Source organism: Ursus arctos, unplaced genomic scaffold (genome assembly GCF_023065955.2).
Source record: "Ursus arctos isolate Adak ecotype North America unplaced genomic scaffold, UrsArc2.0 scaffold_2, whole genome shotgun sequence".
Lineage (NCBI taxonomy): Eukaryota > Metazoa > Chordata > Mammalia > Carnivora > Ursidae > Ursus > Ursus arctos.
The window spans coordinates 83,362,237-83,384,993 of record NW_026622874.1 but is presented as its reverse complement, the minus strand read 5'-3'; the positions used below and the strand labels follow the sequence as shown (position 1 = coordinate 83,384,993).

At 49.0% G+C, this 22,757-nt stretch overlaps 1 protein-coding gene across 5 annotated transcripts; it reads right to left on the bottom strand.

Annotated features, from left to right (window-relative positions):
* Nucleotides 1–7,591: 7,591 nt before the first annotated feature.
* On the bottom strand, nucleotides 7,592–22,694 carry UBFD1 (ubiquitin family domain containing 1). 5 transcript variants are annotated; one of them, XM_026515608.4, is made up of 8 exons: nucleotides 22,493–22,692; nucleotides 21,981–22,310; nucleotides 20,845–21,053; nucleotides 18,127–18,192; nucleotides 17,863–17,968; nucleotides 16,515–16,585; nucleotides 13,949–14,031; nucleotides 11,454–11,483 (listed from the first exon to the last, which is right to left on the bottom strand). In XM_026515608.4, exons 1-7 carry the CDS (start codon nucleotides 22,515–22,517, stop codon nucleotides 13,951–13,953), a joined length of 888 nt encoding a protein of 295 aa, XP_026371393.1. In that variant the 5' UTR covers nucleotides 22,518–22,692; the 3' UTR covers nucleotides 11,454–11,483; nucleotides 13,949–13,950. The 5 variants fall into 5 exon arrangements, with proteins under 5 accessions (XP_026371392.1, XP_057171114.1, XP_026371393.1 ...); XM_026515609.4 differs by lacking the exon at nucleotides 11,454–11,483 and adding an exon at nucleotides 12,255–12,388; XM_026515607.4 differs by lacking the exon at nucleotides 16,515–16,585 and having other exon boundaries at nucleotides 7,592–11,483; nucleotides 22,493–22,686.
* Between the last annotated feature and the right edge of the window lie 63 nt (nucleotides 22,695–22,757).

The following is a 22,757-nucleotide window of genomic DNA, read 5'->3' as shown; positions in this document are numbered from 1 at the left end:
GATTTTTCTCAGTCTTCAGTTTTTCAGTGCCTATAAAGAGCTTGTTTATACTGACTTTGCTTAGTATTTTATTAAGTAGGTTCCTGCTGGGCGTGTAGCCCAGCGTAGAACTTGAACTCATGATCCCGAGATCAAGACCTGAGCCATGATCAAGAGTCAGCTGCTTAACCAACTGAGCCACCCAGGTGCCCCGAGTCTTAACTTTAATATTTTTAAAGATCTGTCTGATTAGTCATTGGTATTCATGCATATAAAAAAATGACTTTTCTAGCAGTGTATCTGAAATAAGTTTCTCTCCCATTGCCTTCAGTGTAAGGAATGAGTATTAGTGAAAAAAGAACTTTTTGCCTGAAAAAAAAATTTTGTCTTAAGTTTATCGGATGTATCAGCTGACACCAGCATATATGACTAATTTTTCCTCCCTGTCCTATGATCTCTTTCCAAATTAATAGAATTTAATACTTTTGGAGGATAGAAAAGTTCTCTTTGCTCCTGGAAGGTCAGTTGGACATGGGTCCCTTTGTCCTACATCAGTAAGTAGCCGCACTGCTCCTTTTATTCTTTTTTTTTTTTAAGATTTTATTTATTTATTTGATAGAGAGACAGCCAGCGAGAGAGGGAACACAAGCAGGAGGAGTGGGAGAGGAAGAAGCAGGCTCCCAGCAGAGCAGGGAGCCCGATGTGGGGCTCGATCCCAGGACCTGACTGAGCCACCCAGGCACCCCTGCTCCTTTTATTCTTAGCACTGCGGGAGGTCCTGTGTGAGGGCTGGAGCAGGCAGTTACCCGGCTCTTAAGATTTCCTTTGAGACCTGTCAAAATAATGGCTCTACTTTTACCGAAACTTCTAGTTTGTAGGAGGGAGGGAATCAAGGGCTTGTGGTAAATAGGAAGTAGTGACACAGAAGTGCAGAGACTGAGTGACCCTCAGCTGGCAGAGAATCCCAGGGCTGCGGGATGGGGTGGTAGGAGGGCTTGACTCCATCTGGGCCTGGGTTCCTTTCTGGGGACACCCGATGCTGCCAGGTCCTGCTGTGTCGCTCGAGGCATATCAGGCAGACGTACCTCCTTTTTCAGTAACAGGAAGCACTCATTGTTATACTGCACCTGATATATGTATCTTAAGACAAGTTCTTAGAAGATGCCAAACTGGTGCATAAGGAGCATCCTTAATCTTTTACAGCAGCATTTAATCCGCAAATAGCTTGAGTGCTTCCTGGGCGCTGCAGAGCCACGAGGGAACAAAACAGGCCCCGGTGGCTGTGATCAGGATGAACGTCTGGGGTAAGCTGTTCTTCTGGTCCTTTCAACCCCTTGGCAGCTGCACATTTTGCTGAAAAACTCATCCGTGGTTGTTTGCGCTGAAGGTCCTGCAGTTCAGCCGTGCTGGCCCTGAACTGACTGCTTTGCTGCCGTCTTAACCACACACCTGCAGAGATACCCACTCACATCCTCTGTAGCTGTGGGAAGTCCCAAAGGAGCCAGAATAAGGGGAACAACTCACCGAGTACGCCGACAAAGACACCCTGACAGATAACTTGCTGGAGATGCTACTTTAGGATCTGGGTATTAAGCAACCGCAAAGATCTTTCTATCTTTCTATTCTAAGAACTTGCTGGAAAAATCTTTGACAGACTTGTGTGCCACCACAGATAAGCAGTGAACTAACCAATGTAGCATTCCAAAGGGTGTATGAATTAAAACAATAAATGAGATTATGTGCATTTGTTGGTTTTTTTTTTTTTTTTTTGGTAAGAATTATATTTGAGAGCGAGCACGAGTTGGGGGGAGGGGCAAAGGGAGAGAGAGCAGCAGACTCTGCACTGAGCACAGAGCCCGACGCAGGGTTCGATCCCAGGACCACGAGATCGTGACCTGAGTCAATGTCAAATGTTTAACCAACACCTTGGTTTTAATGGCCTCCTACTGATGCCTTTGAGGATCTGTGCCTCTGTCGCAGGCCCTTCCCTTGGTACCTGGAGTAGCTGTGAGGCCAGTCACAACTGGCTTCCTGTCCCGTCTCCAGTTCTGCCACACCACTCGTCGTCTTCTGTGTCCCCCCAAGGGCAAGCACGCTCATTCAGTGTGTGCAGCCATTCCACGCCCACCGCAGAGCGGGCACACATCTCCGCTTGCCAGGAGCTCACAGTGTGTGAGGGAGACTTACAGTCCGTGTGCTGCGTCCTACCGGCGTCAGAGGCAACGCAGGAAGCACCACTCCTCCCCGACCTCATGGACTGAGACGGACGTCACCGCCGGGTGTGGCTGCAATTGTTCAACCTGAATCTGACTGTAGGAAATGAATCCAGAGGGTGGGACTTTACGACCATGTCTGTCATGGGGAAAAAAGGACAGGGCAACTATTCTAAATTACAAGGGACCAGAGGTATGTCAACTTCATGGTATGTGAAAGGACTGGGGGAAAGGAATGTTTTGAGAACTGGACTGTATGTAGGTGACATAACAAGCTGGATTTCTCAGGTCTGATAACAGCATTATGGAGCAGACCTTATTCTCAGGGGACAAAGACACCCTGACATCTTGGAGTAAAGCATCAAGATGTCTCTGGCTAACTTTCAGATGGTTCAGCAAAAGAAAAGAAAAAAGAACAGTGGAAACAACACAATGTTAACAACTGGCGGCCAGGTGACAGGCATGTGCACACATATGCGTGTTCCCTGAATATTCCTTCCAGCGTTTGGTTTAAAAGTTGCCAGACTAGGGGCGCCTGGGTGGCACAGCGGTTAAGCGTCTGCCTTCAGCTCAGGGCGTGATCCTGGCGTTATGGGATCGAGCCCCACATCAGGCTCCTCTGCTATGAGCCTGCTTCTTCCTCTCCCACTTCCCCTGCTTGTGTTCCCTCTCTCGCTGGCTGTCTCTCTCTGTCAAATAAATAAATAAATTCTTAAAAAAAAAAAAAAAAAATACTGAGTTTAAAAAAAAAAAAAAAAATTAAAAAAAGTTGCCAGACTAAAAAGGGATAAACTTCATGATGCACGTAACAAAGAGTATACTGATGGCATACAGGTGGATAGCCAAACATGAGATTGGCTAAATAGAAACAATTTTACACAGTGACATGTAAAGATCAGTGTTTAAATAAAAACCTTATAAACAGCATGATCCCATCTTTCTATAAAACACATACCAAAATGTTAGTGATGAGTGCCATGATACGGCAGAAATACACTGGCTTATTTTTGTTAATCAGTATTTTTAAAATAAATACTGGGGTCCCTGGGTGGCTCAGTCAGTTAAGCGTCCAACCTTTGATTTTGGCTCAGGTCATGATCTCAGGGTCCTGGGATCAAGCCCCATGTGGGGTTCTATGCTCAGCGGGGAGTATGCTTGACATTCTCTCCTTCTCCCTCTGCCCCTCCTCACCGCTCGCTCGCTCTAAAATAAATCTGCAAAAAAAAATTAAGGGGTACCTGGGTGGCTCAGCCGGTTAAGTGTCTGCGTTCAGCTCAGGTCATGATCCCAGGAGGGTCCTGGGATCGAGCTCTGCATTGGGCTTCCTGCTCAGCAGGGAGCCTGCTTCTCCCTCTCCTGCTCCCCGCTTGTACATGCATGCGATTGCATGTGTGCCCTCTTTCAAATCTTAAAAAAAAATTTTAAAAATATATTAAAAATTTTTATAAGTATGTGAAAACTGAGCAGAGGCGCTCGCATTTGGGAAAGACACTGGCAGGGAGTGAGGCCTGAGCAGAGTTCCTAAGGTTCTGCAGGAGCTAGCCAGGCAGGCCCGAGAGTGACGTACACCAAGACAGGAGGTGGGTCGTCAGTTTGCTCAGTGTGCACGCTGCTACAGCATGAACTCACAGGCTGGGATCAAGTCACAAAGGAGGGCTTTAGTCTGCTTCAGGAATGTGTCAGCAGCTTCTACAGGGGAGACACAGATATATTTGGCCTCAGACACTGGTAGGTATGCAAAGGGTGGGCTGAGGAGATGGATTTGGTGGTTACTGGAAAAGCCCGTGAGAAAAATGCAGATTTGGGAGTTGGGATGAGGAGGGATGGACTGGAAAGATATTCTGGGAATAAAAATGGCAGCACTTAGTCAGATGAAGAAGGCAGTGAGCCTAGGATCTCAAGTGTATGGCTTGGGTGCTGCCCAAGGTGCTGTCTGAAGTAGGGAATGGAGGAGGATCAGACTGAAAGGCGACAGAATTTCAGTTGGGGACTGTCTTGGATTTGTTTGTGGGATACCCAAGCAAATGTCAGATAACCAGCAAGAGCTCAAGAAAAACACCAGACTGGAGCCACAGGGCTGGAGTCCGTTTGCGAGGTGCTTCCTGCTGGTTCCCTCCAGCTGCGAAGTCCCCACTGAGTTAAGCTTTCAGCCTTTAGGACTTGAAGTGAGAATGACTGACCCTCAGTTCCTGGGATGGATCCTTACATGTGTGAATTTTGCCTTCGTCAAGGATGGATCAGAGCGGAGAAGTGAGTGAGAGAATTAACCACCACCTGAAATTTTTTTAGTAAGTACATGTGTTAGTTTTCATTTTTTAACATAGTAACCAATTAATAAACAAAGGTCAGGGTTCAAAGTTTAAAAATAGAACTTATACACAAGTTAGTGCCCTTAACACACACAGTTAAACCAGGGAAAGAAGACATCTACGAAACAAAACAAAGTAGCCAAGTTTTTTTCCCAGTTCTCAACAATAAGTTGCTATCTAGAGCGCAGGCTAGCTACAGGCAAAATCTCTGAACGGTTAGACTCTGGCAGGCACGCAACCCTGGCTCTGCGCCCTTTTCCTCTGACAGGTAGAGCGGGGGCAACGAGGGATGTGGTGAAGGGCTGGCAACAACGCACGAGCATAATTTGACCCCGCGCCTGGCACACGGTTAGGACTTGATGAAGGAGCTGACGTCACAGCACCTGAAGGCAGTGTGTGCAGCAAGTCCCTCACCAGGTAGCACTGGCTTGGCATCTAGCAAGAGGTCACAACCCTGCGGGTGTCTGCCAAAGCTGCTCTGTTTTCTACTTTGGAGTGGCAAGTCCCGTACTCAACAACGAATGGAAGTCAACTAGGACATGCCTTAGACGCTAAGGTTACCATGCTTGTGCGTTTGGGGAGGGCAGGGGCAGCAAGGCAATTAGGAGCTCAATGTGGCAAAGCCGAGTCAGGAGTGAGCTGACTGGAGCACCTGCGCTGGGTTAGGTCTGAAACTCTTGATTTTCCGGTTACACGAGCCAAATCACTTTGCCCACGTCATGTGAATCAAGATTGTCACCAAAAACCAAGAGTTCTGAGTCCTGAAGCCCTGGAGTCCGTAAGTCCTAGACGTAGATGTGAGAAGGGAGCCAGAGTGATCAGTGGGTAAGAGGATTCTGCCCCATGAGGTGCTAGTTCCCTGACTATGCCTCCTCTAGAACCATGGCTCTGACCAACCATGACACGCCCACGACATAAAGAGCAAGACTCAGGACAAGAAAGGAAGACGAGATCAGGGGGTCACAGTGAAAATTTAAGATAAAAGATATGTATGGGGGAAATTACTTTCCAGTGGGAGAGAAAAACCAAGATTAGCAACAACAGAAAAGCTGAAACGGTATTGAAAAACCACAAGATTGGGATAAAGATTTAAAAACAGGGTCGCCTGGGTGGCTTAGTTGGTTAAGCATCTTGATTGTGGCTCAGATCATGATCTCAGGGTCCTGGGATCAAGCCCCACGTTGGGCTCCATACTCAGCAGGGAGTCTGCTTAAGAGTCTCCCTCTCCGGGCGCCTGGGTGGCGTAGTCGTTAAGTGTCTGCCTTCGGCTCAGGGCGTGATCCCGGTGTTATGGGATCAAGCCCCACATCAGGCTCCTCTGCTGGAAGCCTGCGTCTCCCTCTCCCACTCCCCCTGCTTGTGTTCCCTCTCTTGCTGGCTGTCTCTCTGTCAAATAAATAAATAAAATCTTTAAAAAAAAAAAAAAAAGAGTCTCCCTCTCCGTCTGGCTCATCCTTTCAAATCAATCAATCAATCAATCTTTAAAAACATAAGGACTACAAGCTGGGAAAAACTAGCTCTAGAAGATATTTTGGTCTGTGTATCAGGTATTACTGAATCAACAGGAGTCTTCTTGGGTGAGACAATGCTGTTGTGATAAGGTATGACAGTCTCATTCTGAGATGAGTGCTCAGTACCACAATGTCTACATGTCCGTCAAATGTTCTGGTAAAATAAAGTGCATTGTGTCTGGGGAAGAAACTAGGCATGTGTGGTTAATATTTTAACTGGTGAAAGGTAGGTAAAAGTATGCGGTGGTCACTGTAGCATATTCCAACTGTAGGTCTGAAAATGTCCAAAACAAAAAAGGGAAAACAGCGAGGGATTAAAATTAGATAAGGGGGAGAGGGGTAAAACAGAAGCAAGAAACTTGAGACTTCAGAGTTATAAAATGGGGTGAACAGGAGGAAAGTTTCTATCAGGAGAGTAAGGCTAACAAGGCTTAGGATCAAAATTAGCCTTGATAAGCTAGGGAAAGCCAAAGGGGTTAATTCTGGCTCAAAGGAGCCAAGTAGCGTTGGCAGAGGGCTCATGGGTGGGAAGCATGTCATCTTCCCACAGCACGGATGGGCTGACCAGAGCACCTCTTGAGCAAGAGTAGGAGGAAGTCATTGCCTCCTGCACTAATGACTGTCTGGTTTGTGGGATCCCCACCGTAGAAAGGGTTCTGTTAGCTGGCATTCTCTCCACAGTAGTAACTATCTGCCCAGAAGGTACGGTAAGAAATTCAGGCTGGAGTTTATCTCATTCTCCATCTGAGGACAGACGATCATCCTATTGGTTTGAAGGTGCCTGAAATAACTCTTCAAAACGGGGATAAAATCCAGCAGCACACTCTGTAAGAAAGAAGATTCTCCACGTGGGCATCAGCCCCTGTACAGCACATGGCACAGTCCACCCCTCTCTCCCATAGAACAGATCCTCAAGGACCTGACAGCATCGCTTTGGGATTGAGATACTAGGAAAATGGCGGGGGGGGGGGGGGGAGAGCCAGGGAAGGGCAAGGAGACCAGAACCTTCAGGAACATTTACGAAGTGGGCAGAGAAGGAGAGGGCCCCGTGGGTAGTACTGGATCAAACCAGTTGTTGACAAACTGGTTGACAAACATGACTCTTCATGCCAAGGACTGTTTTTGTCCGTTTTGTGAAATAGATCCCCCCTCCCCACCGCCCTGGGTCTTGCCGCAGGAGCTGCGCCTCCATCTCAGGGGTTTACTAAACATGTCCTCGAAGGCTGAGTGGCCAGGAGAAGTCACACAAGGCATAAGGACAGGGAGGCAGCTTTCCTCTGATGCCTGGAGGCCAGAGCATGCAAGGAGGGCTGCCCTAACCCGAGCGTGTCCGACCAGTTGGTCATTTTCGCTAACACAGGAAATAAACCAAAATCGCTGTATCAATTGTTTTACACAGGAACACATTTGGATATACTTAAAGCCAAATAAGTAAGACAGTAGTAATACAGCAGACCAGAGCTGGCAAAAGAAAAACAGAACAAACAAAACAGCCCCAGGCCCAGTCCCAGTCCCAAATATTGGTCAATCCCCAGTATGGATCAGGCGCATGAAAAACTGGAAGGAAAAAGAGACGCAATTAATTATCAAACTTTAATTGATAGACTAATCTTACAGGATAAACAATAAGACAGCTAGTCAAGGTTACACTTTAAAAAAAAAATCCAGCAGCGCAGATCTAATAGACTAAATACGTTCATCTCCTCCCAAACAGGCATTTGATTTAAAAACAAACCAGAACAGAGCGCACACCACAAGGAAACAGGGTACTTACGTATATTGTCAAATAATTCTGCAGAACTCTTTAAGAAAGAAAAGGAAAGAGGTTTTCAGAAGTTGAGAAAGCAGTAGAACCACCCAGCCTGGCAGGTCGAGGTGCCAGATGTTCCGCACTTCGGAGGGCTCCTGACCACCTGTAACTTCAGAGAGGCCATCCGGCCCTATTAGGAAGGAAACAGGTGCCAATCCTCACTGGAGAGGACTTCCTCACAAAGCCTTCAGACAAAGGGACAATTGTTTTCCAAGACAACAGGCATGAAGAGAGCAGCAAGGAGCAAGAGAAAGGTCTCCCTCAGAAGATGGGGTGGAAAGAAAGCCTGCCCTTGCACGGCCCTGGCACGTGGAGTCTATCCCTTCCCCTTCGCTGCCCCAGCAAAGAAAGGGTGGGCCAAGTGCAAGAGCCCAGGACAGCTCCTCCAGGCACATGGTTAAAGTAAAAAAAAGAGGAAAGCAAGTCCTTTCTGGCTGAAATATGGCAACTCCTCTGAGACATGGCAAAGTGGCAGAGCTGGTCTCTTTGGCCCTCGTAAGACAGAACAGCAACTAAGGAGCCTACCAAGGCCTCACCGGCCCCCACTGCGTCGAGAGCATTCTTAGCTCAGTTCAATCTCATCTACAAAGAGCGAACGCTACTTGCAAAAGGCCCAGCTTCAATTAAAATACTTCATACTAGAGAGTTCTAGCAGCTCGCATGTTGGCTTTTCAGAGGACCAGACTGACAGAAACAGAGTTGTGAGGGCCTCGGGCCTGGCCAGCGTGACCCTGTCACTGCTCTGCCAAGTGGTCTCAGTGAGGGAAGAAAAGCCTGCCGTCTGTGAGCAAAGCCCCGCGGAGGACGGCCAGCATAAAGCCTGGAGGAGAAGGCAGCCCCTTGGGAGGCTCCAAGAAGCGCCCCACAGGGAAGAGATGACGAGCCTGGCTCCCTGCACGCCGCGCCCCTCCTTGGGACCAGCTCCTCCTGATGCCGCCTCTGCCACAGTGAAGGAACTGCACAGAAACAATCCTGAGGACAAATGAACACTGTGATGCCACTGAGGGGGACGAGGACTTCAATGTGCTAACACAGATTTTAGTCAGAACATTCTAGACCGTAAACAAGGTTAAGAAGAGACTGCTCACGGGACCGAGGGAAAAACCGTGAATACTGCTGTGACCCAGACATGGACCTAAGTCAAATACTTTTCCCAGTGGCTTCTGGTGCTATTCACCTCTGCTCTCCCGAGGGCTCCCAGCAAGGTCTCCATGCAGACAGGGTCCGGAGCCAGAGCTCGAGATCGTTCTAGCAAATTTACTGAGCTCTGTAAAGCAATACTCCAACGGCTCTGTACGAAAAGATGTCGTTGACATTATTATTTATATATAGTATCTTGAAGTAAGGAAAAAAGCACCATTTTACGTAAAATAAAAAGGCTCACGCAGGCTTTGGTCCTGTCTAGAAATGACAGCAGCCTGAGTGAGAAGCGGTTTGGCCCTTGGGGAGCAGGGAGACAAGGGGACACAACGCTCTCACTGGGATGAAGGGGGGGCAGACAGCGAGGGCAGCCACTGAAGAGGGCAAACGAGGGGACCTGGTGGGAAGGGCCTCTGAGAGCAGCACTGTGAGGCCAGTCTGGGGACGGAGACACCTGCTTTGCGAGAACAAAGGTGGGTGTGTGGCACTGTCAGGACACGTCTCCAGGACAGGGGCGCTGGCCAACAAGGGCAGTGTTCAGACCGAGAGGACCCTCTGCTTGCTACAGCATTGTTTCCTCCACAGACCCGTCCACTGCAGAGGGAGGCTCTGACAAGTAGCAAAGAAGCCCTTTTTCTCCAGGAACTGCAGGCCAACGAGGACAGAAAAGCTGCAGTGACTACTCCTTCTTCAAGGGATGACAAACAGGCAGTTTCTTGGGTGCTACACTTCACACAGGTACATATGCCCCCCACAAAAGCAAGAGTAGAGTTCCCAGCCCAGATGCATAACTGGGCAAGGGCTACACCGTGAAAAGCACAAGTCTGTCTACATGGGCTGGATTCCTGAACTACAGCTTGGAAGGGAAGGGCGGAGAGTATCATCAACTGGCTCACAAGGAATAGTCATCTTAGGCGAACACATGCTAATTACATTTCACAGAATGAGGGGGAACAGCCTAGAATCATCCAGAATGTGAAGTTTGGAAAATCTCTCGCCAAACCTTACTATGAGAGCCTGCAGCCAGGGAGAGGAGAATTGCAAAGACAGCCAGCAGAGTAACAGCAAAGAGCACAAAGGGCATCATTCACCAAGAGACTCGCCCTCGTGTCCGAGTCGATCGAGCCATAAGGAGACAACAGAAGCTCACGTGTACCAAGAACATAAGGGCTAAAACCAGAAGAGGGTGAGCTAATCACAAAAGCAATTTATCCCATTTTTCGATGTTTAAGTACATCGGCCAACCCACTAGGTCAACATGTCTTTTTATTGAGAAAGGCAGCATCTCTGAACCTGGGATGAAGGACACTTGAACATAATGCATGAGCAGAAAGACCAAATGGAGAAGCATAATTGAAATAATCGTTGGACTGCTTAAGAATTTCTCGGAACTTCAAAAGAAAGAAGGATCTGGGCCTGTGGCTATATGGCTGTAGAAACGGTCTTCCATCCAGCTCCTCCTCGAAGAGGCCTTTGTCGGCCTGGGAGCTGTGGCTTTTGGGCAGTGCAGCCCAGGCACACCCAGGCCAGGCTGGGCCTCGAAGCCAAATCAGCGAGGGTGCCGGAAAACCAGGACACCAGCAGTGTGGAACTCCCCAGAGACCGGGGCCCAAGGGGCAAGACGTTTAGACGGGAGTCAATGTGAGATACTCCGCTGCTCGACACACAGCACAGCAAGCGCGAGAGCTCCCTGCCCTAGACCAAACAGCTCGTCCTCTCCCGCCACGCATTCTCCAGCAGCAGCAATGGCGGGAGGGAGGCCAGGAGAGGAAGCACTGATGAGGTACAAAAACAGGAACTGACATCTTTGGGTTTTTAAAACAAAAATTCAAATCTAGGAAGTGAGAACATAAAAAAGGGAAAAAGAATTAAATCTGAATCCATGGACAGAAAAATATGGCTTACTAACCCCCCCTCATTTTGCATACAATTTTATATGAGAAAAACCAAAACCCAGTTCATCACAACGCAGTCCAAATGTTTGCAACCGAAGATTTATGAAAATATTTGTTGAAATCGCTTTAAAAAAAAATTAAAAAGGAAACCAGCAAGCTTTTGATCATTCCTTTCTAAACAAAATTGGTAGATCTACTCTCAAACGCACTGAAGAGTATTCCACACAACGTGCTCGGAACTCAGATTTATTGATTTCCACCGTATGGACTTTAAAAATGGTATGAAGCTGACTGCCAGAAAAGGGAACCGGTGATTTTAAGTTAAAATTAAGCTAATGGTGAAAGTACATCACCTCTGGCTTCAGTCACCACATCACCTTAGAGTGGATATAGGTTTTTTGTTTGTTTGCTTTTGAACAAAGTCCCAGAACTCTGAAATCCAGGGATGCTGCAGGCCTCTCCCAGCAATGTCCTTCACTTTGGGTCAGTCTCCTGGGCCAGAGGTGAAAGTGCTTTCAAAAATACTGCCACTTCCCCAGCACAGTGTCTTTGATTGCATCCACATATTGAGTTGGGACCCAGTACACCCAGTAGTAAGAGGCTTCCGTGGGGCCCAACTGAAACGCCTGGAAGGGAAAAAGGAAAACCAAGCGGTACTTCAGAGGTCGGGCGACTGAGCAGGCAGCACGACAAACAAGGGGGAGGGCTGAGATGTGAATTAACTAAGGGAAGGGGAAACACTGTGCACACGGGGAGCATTCTCCATCCCACCTCCCCCCCCCAAAAGGTGGTGGGAGAGTTAAGCATAGCCGACCCTAAAGCAGTGGCTCCCAAACTTGCGTGTGCATCAGAACCATCTGGAAGTCTTGTTAGAACAGGCTAGTTGGGCTCCATCCCCGAGAGCGTCTGATCTGGGAGGGCTGGGGCCTGAGAATCTGCGTTTCTAACAAGATCCCAGGCGATGTCGTACTACTGATCCAGAGAGCAGGTTGAGAACCACTGCCCTAGAAACACTGTCACACATGCACAAAGAAACAGATCTGAATGTTCACAGCAGCACCGTCACAACTGGTAACAACCTGGAAACAACCTACATATCCATCAGTAAGGGAACGCGAAATTAAAAGTGACGTGGCCTATTCGTACGAATGCGGGATTATTTTTCAAAGGTATGAACTGAATCTACGGTTAATACAGACAGATCACAATGTCGAACCAAAAACAGTAGGTTGCAGAACGATACATACCATGGTACCGTTTATGAAAACTGAAAAACACAGAACAGTACTGCATCTTGTTCATGGATTTATACGAACACAAAAGCAGAGAGCTGGGAAGGAGCCACATGAGAAATCATGGTAATGGGGGAGGGGAAGACAATGGGGACGTATTCACTGTTGGTAGATTTTCTTTTATTAAAAAGAAAAAAAGGTTTAAAGCAATTCACAAAGTATTTACAACAGTCATTTCTTGGTGATGGATATATGGGTTTGCTATAGTCTTCTCTGTTCTCTTCTGCATAAACATTTCCCTAAGAATGAAAAGCACAGTCATCCCTCTCTAATGTGAACTATGACACCATTAACCTAGCAACTGAAATGGCATCTGCAAAATGAGCGGAGTACTTTCACTTAGAGGTCAAGGTGCCACTTTGTGGCGTTTAGCGGAGAGAAGGGACTAGCAGCATTCCTCTGCCAGAAATGACCCGAGAAAGAAAGAAACATTTGAACTGAATATTAAAGCATTAGCCATCCATTTTGTAAAGGATGTCTGAAATGGCCCCCTCAACTTGCCAGGAATCCCACTCACTGGGCTGCTTGAAAAGTGGGGCTGAGAATGCGACAGAGCAACACGGGTAAGATGAATGTTTCAAAGGGAGTGAAGGGGCCCAGCTGAAAACATCTAGAAGCCGACTTCGTAAATGGGAAAAATTAACCAACTAGGCAGAACAAATCCGTCTGCAATCCTTTAAGGACGAGGGGTGGAAAGGCCGCCAAAGGGCCTACAAGCAGCCCCAGTGACGTCGTCACTCCCAGGACACCCGGGAGCCCTGCGGCCCCAGGACTGCAACCCCAACCCAGGGACCTGGCTTCAGTGCCTCTGAGCGGACAGACACCAACAGGGCAAGAGACGGGACATGCCTGACTTTCCCTCGAGCCAGGGGACCTGCCATCTACCCAGAGAGAACTTCCATAACACCAGACCCCCTTTTCCCTGGGATCTTCCAATGCCTCCCTCTCTGCAGGGGACCTCTGAAACCCCGATATACAGGCCAACCACTAGCTGTTCCTCATCCCAGGAATGGGGCTGGCACAGCTACCGCGCTGTTGGCTGGATGCTAAAGAATCTGCCTCCTCGGATGGAGAATGGCAGGCAGCCCTGCCTCCGCCCCACCACGGTCAGGTTCCTGTCAGAGTAACGCACTTTAGGCAACTAAACTTGACTTCTAAAGCGGCCCCTCCTAACAGTGCTGGGAGAATTCAGGGGTCTGCCTGAGCACTGCACTTTGCTCCGTGGCCCGCATCACTGAATTCTCGCCTTTGTTCTGCACAAAGCTGGGGAATGCCTCCGAACGTTCTCTCTCGGGAAAGACCAGCCTGCTCTCTTGAGAGTGAACCTCCATGTGGAATGAGGACCACAGACCCTGTCCTCCCCACGGCGTCCTCGGCCACTCAATGGCTGCTGCCCACCACAGAAGGGACCGCCTGTGTCCTCACAAATGCCAGGGCTAGTGGGAGATTTTGTTTTACACACAGGACAAGTTAAAATGAAAACCCACAAGCCAATCCTCCTCTTTGTGTTTATTTTCCTGATCTAAAGACAAAAATATTACAAATAAGAGGAAGGTAAAGATATAAAAACATATCCCCTTTAAACTTATGGGGGGGTGGGCACTGCAAAAATAAACTTAGGAATAGGTCATGGATTGAGTTCTAAGGAGATAAAGAAAACGTGAAGGTCTTAAAACTGTGCGTCTTCTGAATATCGAGTTTGCTTCTTCGGTTAAGAAAGCTCAGTTAAAACTCCGTTCCCTGCCAGATGAGCAGAAGCAGGAGTGCAGTGAGAGGCTAAACCACGCCAGGCTACTTACCATCATGTGGTAGTCTTCGTGTCCTTCGATAGGTTCACTGACCACATTTTTAATGGAGCCCATGGGCAATTTCTCAGTCCGCTCTAGTTGAGAGGGATTACAGTGATTACTCAAAGGCCCTCCTGTCCACTCCTGTGACTCAGCAGTCCCTCATCAGGGCTGGTGGCTCTGGGATCTACTGTAATCTGAAGTCTCCCACGCTCTAAGGACAATGGGACAGGGTCTTCTGACCAGTGCACTCAGAGCTCTGCTTGGCAGTTGGGACCTTCTTGGGAGCAAACGGGGAACGGGACTTGCCATGGCATATATTAAAGGTCTCTGAGAGCAGAGATAGCGCTTTCCTGGTGTTATTTTTTTTTAAGTCTGGCAACTTATAAACACCCAAGGATTTCCACTGCAGCCTTCGTGCCCGAGCCCAGCACTGGCTAAGGTCTTTGGCACCTGGGGGAGGGGCAGTCAAGAAGACCAAGAATAGAGGCAACAGTATGCCCCTCTGGTTCCCACAGGCAGGGAGTGCTTGGGGGTTTCAACTAGTTTCTATCCCATCCTCCTCCTCACTTGCCCAACCCCCCACCCCTTCCCTCTCCCAGCCCCCAAACCCTCCACATACACACACCTGAGGAAGTGCTCTTAAAACATTTACAACCTCTTGTGATCAACCTTCAAGGTCTCACTTATCACAGGGGTCAGAAGACATTTTGCAGCAAGTTCAAGGGTGGCAGGTAAGAAAGAGGCGGCAGTGAGGGATGGCAGGAGTGAGAGGAGCCTGCAGGAAGTGAGGCCAGTGCCACAGGGCAGGGCATGAAGGCGGGAGGGGGCGCAGTGCCTGCGCAACAAGGACCCACCCTCCAGGAGCAGCAGACACAGCGGGGACGGGGAAGTTCCCAGCAAGGTTAAATCAAGTCGGAAAAAACCCATGACAGCCTTTGCAGAAGGAAAAATCGGGAAAAGAGAGAATATGCCAATGGATGAGTTGACAAAACAGACCCAGAATTTAGAGGCCTGGGTTCTACTCCAGCTAGTGACTGGAGACATTTTAATTCCATTCCGTGGGCCTTGGTGTCTGAAATATTGGGGGTGGGGAGAACGGACGTGAAGGTGTCCATTTGGGTTGTGACTTCCAGTGGCTCTAAAACAGTGACCCACAGGCAGGACCTGACCGGCAGCTGTTTTTAAGATCGGAACTTTTTAAAACACCAGCCACCTTGAAACGTCCCGAGATTTCACACAAAAAGATACATTTCTGGCTTCTCTTGAAAACTCGATCCTGGGCCCACATTCCTGACTGACAGCAATGAGCTCGATCAGGCTGGACGCCCCTACGCACAGGGCACGCGCTCCCCCTGGCGGCTTTGCCCATCCACATTTCCTGCCTGAAGCTGGTTCTGCTCGCTGCTGGGCCTGAGGCTGCGAGGGCCACCTCCTCCACACGCTACCACGGAGACAGCTGAAGCTGCAAGCAGGAGCCCTTGAGTGTCACTCCGTGAAACACCCCACCAAGCAAGAGGCCAACCAGCTGCCGAGATGGTCAGCCCGCAGCAGCCTCACGCCAGCAGAAAGATGAAGCCAATGGCTGGTGGCCAACTCCCAGAACAGGCTGTCCTGCTGGGAGGGTGCTCAGGACACTCAGATGACAAGACTCCTGGGCCAGTGGGAACACTGCCTGACACACATCGCTACAGTGGTCTGCGTGAGAATGAAAATCTCAGCCCTGCCGCCCGTACAGACAGGACTCTTGGCCACACTTTCATAAGGCTGCTGAGAGAGGCTTCCGCTAGCTCTGAAACCCCCACCCATCAAGATTCTTTCGAGGACTGCCTTCGTGCCAAATCGGGAAAGCAACAGCTCCTCTGAGCTGAGAGAAAAACCTCCACCCCGGGTACAGGAGGTTCCACTTCGGGCCTGCGGTGAGGACGTGCTTCCTATACGACCTCCTAACACGGAAACGTTCCCCGAGGAACCAGCAAGCACTTACAGACGTAGCCCTTGCCGGCCTCCCCCTATCCTCCCGGCCCGCAGGTGACTTCTGCCTTCCATAAGACTGCCCAGAAGAGAAAGCGCAAGTGGAAGAGGTAGGAATTAGGGAAGTCAGCGCAACGACAGAGAACTAAGCAAAATCGCCCGCAAAGTCGCGGCCAAGGAAGGGTCCAACAGAGGCAGGGCAGCTCATGGTGGATAAGCGCTGACCGTGTGACCCAAGAAACGGTCCGAAGGCCCGTGGGAAGACCAGGGAAGCCCTTCCGAGTTCTGTAACGCTTGCTCTAACCATGCAGTTAGCGTCGAGGGGGAAAGGAAGCAGATAGAGCAAGTTATCATAAAATCATGAGAAAACTCCTGCACTTTTGGCATTTCAGTCTTTGTTCACTTTAAGGACCAGCACAGAGTGACAGACAGGAACGCCTGTGTTGGCATTTGGAATGAGAAAATGCCTCACGCCCCATCGCCCCGCTGATTACTTCCCGTAACTCTGTGGTCCCGCTTGAAGCAGAGTCCTACCGAATGGCCTGTCCCTGAAACCAGTCAAACTCACGTGATGGGACCCTCTATACCTCTCTTTAGCATTTACCTCGAACACTGAATACCTACAGTGCTGGCCAGAACCAGATGAATTAGGCATGTTCGGTTCCCTCCGGGAATCTAACGGGGACAGACAAGTCAGAGAGTAATGAGTGCTCTGAGGATGTAAACGGAGCGCTCTATGAACAGAAGCGGCAGCAATTCATTTGGAGGGTGGGGGAGGCATTGGGGAAGGCTTCGTTAGGAGAGGACATTTAAGTAGGGCCTTGGGAGATTTTATTAACAACGAGAAATGGGAAGAAGGCATTCCAGGTAAGGGCCCGGCAGGAGCAAAGACGTGGGGCTGTGCAGAGCACGGTGGAAATTGCAGGCTGGTGCAGCTGAAGCCCACAGCGTGTAACGGGGCAAGCTGGACAGGAGGCTAGGTCCAAAATGTGACAACACTGGACACTACGTTTAGCCATCTGAACTTGGCTCTTCCAGGCCAAAGGTTTCTGAGCATGGGAACCAGGGAGGAAGATGGGTAGGACGGAACAGAACACAGACAGGGCAGGGAAATAAGTTAACTTGCTTTAACAAACAAGTTTAAAGATGCTAGGAGTCTTAACTGGCACAACAGAGTGGCAAAAAAAGGGACACAGATAATTCTGGAGTGTAACTGACAAGACTTTGAACCATCCGGGGGAACAGAGGGGGAGGAGAGTCAGAGACAATTTCCAGCCAACAGCAAGCAGCAAGCCTGCCCCACCAGGCACAGGCAGGGGTAGGTAGAGGCAGGCAGAGCACAAACAGGGAGGGAGGGGCGGGTCCACGGTACTAGGAAAACACACCCAGTACAGGGACAAGCTCTGACCTCCAGGGGCCAGACAGGTGACATTACATGAACAAAGCTGGCTCCATAAGAGGTACACGGACAGTGAGGACTGTGGCATGGCTCATCTGAACCTACTACCTGGTTCCAGCTGATTGCTGCCATGTGAGAATGCAGGTCCAGAATGCCTAGATCTTTTGATTTTTATTAATTTTTTTTTCAAGAGAAGCCCAAAAACCCCCACATCGGATCAAGTGAAATCTCTTTGATTTTTACAGAACCTGTATAAATCCAAAAAACCCTGGTCTGGGGGCCAGACCTGGCCCTCAGGCTACACATCTGGGACCTCTGGTTTTCGGTGCAAGGGAAGAGCCACTGTTGAGGGACTGGCCCTGACATAAAGACTAAAAAGAATGAGGGGAAAGGGTCCAAACAGAAGGTGAGCATCTAAAAGCAAAGACAAAAAGCCAGGGGCACGCAAAGCACAGTGAAGAGAGAGATTTCAGGAGGAGCACAGTCGCGCCCAAGACCGAGCGCTGGGTGCCCGGGGCAGCGAGCAGGGAAGGGTCCGAGAGCAGGAGCCCACCTTTAGTGCCGATCCACAGCTGATCTTGTTCCAGCTTGAAGGTGAGTCTCACTTTGCCTCCGGATTTGTTGTACATGCCGGATAAGGGTACTGATGGCAGGCGCTCCTGGAGGCACAGGAGCACAGTGAGAGACGGGGACCAGGAACAAAGACAGACAAGGAAGGACAAGGGTCAGGATGTGAGGACGCGATCACAGGAAGCTCAGGAAGGCAGAAGGTGGGCCTGGCGCGTTTTTGGAACCCTCACAAAGGAGTCTGGCTTACCTGGGCACCCTTAACAGATGGCATCACATCTTCGGGTTTTCCTTTATCCAACACTTTCCTGTGTTGCTAGAACGTAAGTCAGAAGAGATGATAAATGAAACACCTGACCGCGTTTTAGTCATGTTACTACCTTCCCGAAAAACAGGAAAAAAGCCTTCATTTGGTTCAAAACCTTTCAGTGTGTACAGATTATGGGTCCTTTGACATTTAAAAGCAGTGCTGTCCAGCAGCGATATCTCTGATGACAGACATGTCCTACAACTGTGCTGTCTGAAACAGCAGCCATGAGACACTTGGGTCCAGGAAGCACTTGAAAGGTGGCTAATATAACTGAGGAACTAAATTCTTAATTTTACTGAATTTTAATAAACTTTATGTGGCTGCTGTGTTAGACATCAAAGTTCTAGAGCAATTAAGGTTTCCAGACTGCTAATTCGAATAAACTATCCCCTCCTCTGACCAAAAAAATCGCCACTAAAAGGAATAAACATTGCGCTGAAGAGAACCGCGAAGGGTCTTGTTCTCCCGGTAGCTATGAAATGACAGCCATGTCTGTCAACTTAAACTCCCAAGGAAACTTATGACGATGCTGGTGATCAGCTAACTCCCTACAAGGGGCATTTTTTCAACAAATGGAAACTCAGACTACTGTAGATGTCTTCCCCCATTGTCCCACCCTCAACCCCAGCTACACAGAAGGCCACGAGAGACATATTTCCAAAACAAAAGCCGATTACTCCACAGCCTGATATTAACAAGTCTCTGAGGCTGCACCCCCCACCCTGGGTTTGAGGCAGCTTGTTAAGGGTTCTCATTAGGCTCATGGCTCCCTAAAACAGCTCTTGAACAGCCCAAATGCCCCAGCTTGTCTGCTCTCCACCTGTGGCTTTATAGGCCACTCTTTGGTCACTATTTGGTAAAGCTGAAACTACGGAGCAGCAAGTGGTTGAAGGGAAACAACGCCACCAAATTTAAGCACCACGTGGTCATGAGCCACTTTAAACCCTCCCTGGCATGGCAGAAACCCTCTGGCAGGGATAAACTCAATACTGCCAGACTGCTAGCAAAGGGTCCCCATATGGATCAGCCCCAGACTCCCAAGCAAGCTGATAAAAAGCCAGGAGAACGGGTCCCTCCCATTAGGCCACATTAAGACCTCAAAACTAGCATCAATGAAAAACAAAACAAAACAAAACAGCAGAGATTAACAGCTTAATTCGACTCATACCTCACAAAACCATCTTTTGGAAGAATTTTCCCTGTACTGTGGAAGACAGTTTTAAGGCTGTTAAACTACCATTGGTAACTCAAAACCTATGTTTAAGAAGCGTGTAATGCTCCAAGGGTGTGACCAGTGGGAATACTCACTCACTTCTGACATGCTCACATTTGACAATTTCATATATGTGGCAGAGGTAACAGGTAAATGGAAGTCAATTGGTTACATTTTGACCCCATATTTGGGGATGAAAATGTCCAAATAAATACCTTTTAGATGTTAATATAGATTTACAATTCCCCCTCTAAAACCCTATAAGCAGGTGTTTTAGACTTTTATAAAACCCAAGTCTTACGGATTTTATAAAAGCAATATGCTTTAAAAACACGTTACACATTATCCTCTGTAAGATCTAGAGCAATACCTTGTCATTCAAACATATGAATGTTTCTATACCAAAACATGGACATTCACACTAATTCTGACCAAGTTTTGATGCCTGGTCAGGTATTGGAAGCACACATAGAAGGTTATGGACCTGTAACACAAAACTGTATCCTTCTCACACTATCAGCCATATGCCTTAGTGCCTTAGGTCACTAAAACTGACCTTGGTTCAAACTGGTCTACTCTAAAAAAACAAAAGAAAAAAACAAGAAAAACAAAACAAAACAACAAGCCAAAAAACCCCCAAATTGGTCTACTCTACTCGGGACACAGGTTAAGTTGAGAATATCTATTTTCCTGGAAAGCTGCTAGCCATGGTCAAGAGGCTCCATGACAATGAGTGGGGCTTGCTGGGTGGTAAGGTTGCAAGTGATGGTTCTTCCAACCAATTCCCTCTGTAGTGAAATCCTCTCACTTTTCCTAATTACAGAAAGAATTTTAATGGCTACAATGAGCACAAGACAAGCCTGGATCTCTTCCATCCAAAATGAGCAACAGGACATAAAAAATCAGGCCATTTCACGGACCAGGAGGGAAAAAAAAAACCCCAAAGCTGGTGTAGTTATGTTCCTAGTCAGCTTCATTTGGCTTCCTGAAAAAGTCAGTTTTAGAGGAACCTCTGAAAGCTGCTGAGTTCTATGGCTATCCAGAAATGGCTTGTTGACTTGGGGGAAGCCACAAACCAAAAACAAATGTACAAACACTTGTACAAAATGGGGGGTTAATTCTGCTGGTGGCATTTTTCTCTGGCACTAAATAGAGGAGAGAAACGCACATCTGATTCAATACCTGGTCTGAAGTCTGCCCTTACAAAGGCCTTATCCTTAAGTAAATAGACTTGAGACACACTGACCCGCCAGATGAGACAAAGTTGCAAATCTCAGGTAGTTGTCACCTCCACTCAACAGCCAGCCGCACCCAACTGCTGCCATAAATTTCCATCATGGGCCCTGTCCGAAAAGGAGCTTATTCTAGGGAGAATATAACCAGCCGAGGCTCCAGAGGACAAAGCCTCAAACTTCCCAGGACTAGCAATGACACGACGGACTCACTTTCTGCCTGCAGAGTGGCTCCTTCTTGTTCTCTTCGGCCTTTGCATCCTGCTGGGCAGCATCTTTGGGTGTGTTTACGGCTAAAACATCATTTATCGTGGAGCCAACCACCATGATCTTGGCTCCACTGGTCACTTTTATTTCTCTCAACGTCTTATCCTCAGGAACAAGTCCCTTATACATGACTTTCTGCATGGCAGGAGGGAGACCTTGGGAAAAGGAGACAGTGAAAGGAAGCGATGAAAAATGTACCTGGACCAGAGCCGTTGGCAACAGACCCAGAAATGAATACTGCTCTAGCACCTTTGTGCGCTCAGGCAACTCACAACCTCTCTAAGCCTGTTTCCAAAATTTTATAATTATGATGGTAGCATTTCCTTCTGCATAGACTTCTTTGAAGGATTAAGGAATAAAACAAACAGAACATTTAGGGCAGTATCTGGCATTAATGGTAATCGTTCAATAACGTTAGCTCTCATTCATTCCAAGTTGTTCCTCAAACCCCCGGTCACGCAAATACTGAGAATCCACAGGCCTCAGTGATACAGAAACCAATAAGGATAAAGTTCTTGTTTTTACCATGCGCTCACAGGCTACATGGAGAAAGCTTTAAAAAAAAAAATCATTTCGGTTGGTGAACTGCTGTAAACAAGACAAGACTAAAAACTAAATATAAGGACCTGTGAAGGGGCCAGCATGATAGTCAACAGCAACGTTTCCTAAATTTCCCTTATGAGGATTACCCAAGATATTTGCTAAAAATAAATTCCTGGCCACATTCCAGATCCAGGGAATCAAACTCTGCAGGGAAAAGAGCTTAGGAGCCCTAAATTTAACACGTGCCTCAGATGATTTTCATTAGAGATGTCTGGGACAGCACTGATTAGAAGCCTGGGCCTAAGAGTCAGACCTGGGCCTGAATCTCAGCTCAACCACTTTCTAGCTCTATCATCTTGGGTCTCATTTTCCCCATCTGAATAATGGGCATACTAGTACTTACTCCGGAAAACTATTCTAAGCCCTGAGGGAGCGGATGCAAAGAGTGGCCAGTGCGGTGCCTGGCACTGTGCGAGCACCAGGGATCTGCAGGCGGGGTGGGGAAGGCTGCCTGTCGCTGACAGTACCACGGCGATTACCTGTAATCGAGTGAATCTTCTGTTTTAGCTCGGAGCCTGTGCTATCCAGGGGGAACTTCACGTCGTGCTTAGTCTTATTCCAGATGATCTTCAGGTCCACCAGCTCCCTGCCCGCGCCGCCGCCCGCGTCCTCGCCGTTGCTAACCGAGGCCTGGGCCGCAGGGTCCCCAGGGGGCTGGGCCGGGGCCGGCTGCAGGCTACCTCGCTCCGCGCAGGAGTCCTCGGCCGCCGCTCCCGCCGCGGCTTCGGCCTCCACGCAGTTCAGGGGCCGCGCGGGGCCCTCGGTCGCCACCGTCTCGGCCTCCGTGTCCATGCCAGGTTCCTCCATGCCTGCAAGGGGGTTACGGGGTGGGCGCTCGCCGCAGACTGGGCCTGGGACCGAACCCTGCTCGGGTGCCGCCGGACCCCCGCTCCCGTACCAGGCTACTCCCCATCGAACCGGGCCGCATCCCTCCCGGAGGCCAGCTTCACCTGGGCCCAACCCGGGCACTCGCCACCCCCGCCACACTCACCATCCGGGGCCCCGGCCGCCGCCATGATGATTGTGTACAACACCCACCGCTCCCGCAGAGGCCGCCGGGAAAAAGCGAGTTAGCTGAGATTGGCCCCCGCAGCAGCCCCTAATCTCTCACAGCCTGGCCGGAAACAGGTGGACGTTTCTATGGAGACCCGCCTCCTCCTCTTCCCCGGCCCGGCCCCTGCCACGCTTTAGCTTTCGGGAGCCGAAGGGGGCGGGTCCGGGAAATCGGCCGCTCAGTAGGCTCTGCCCCCTAGAGG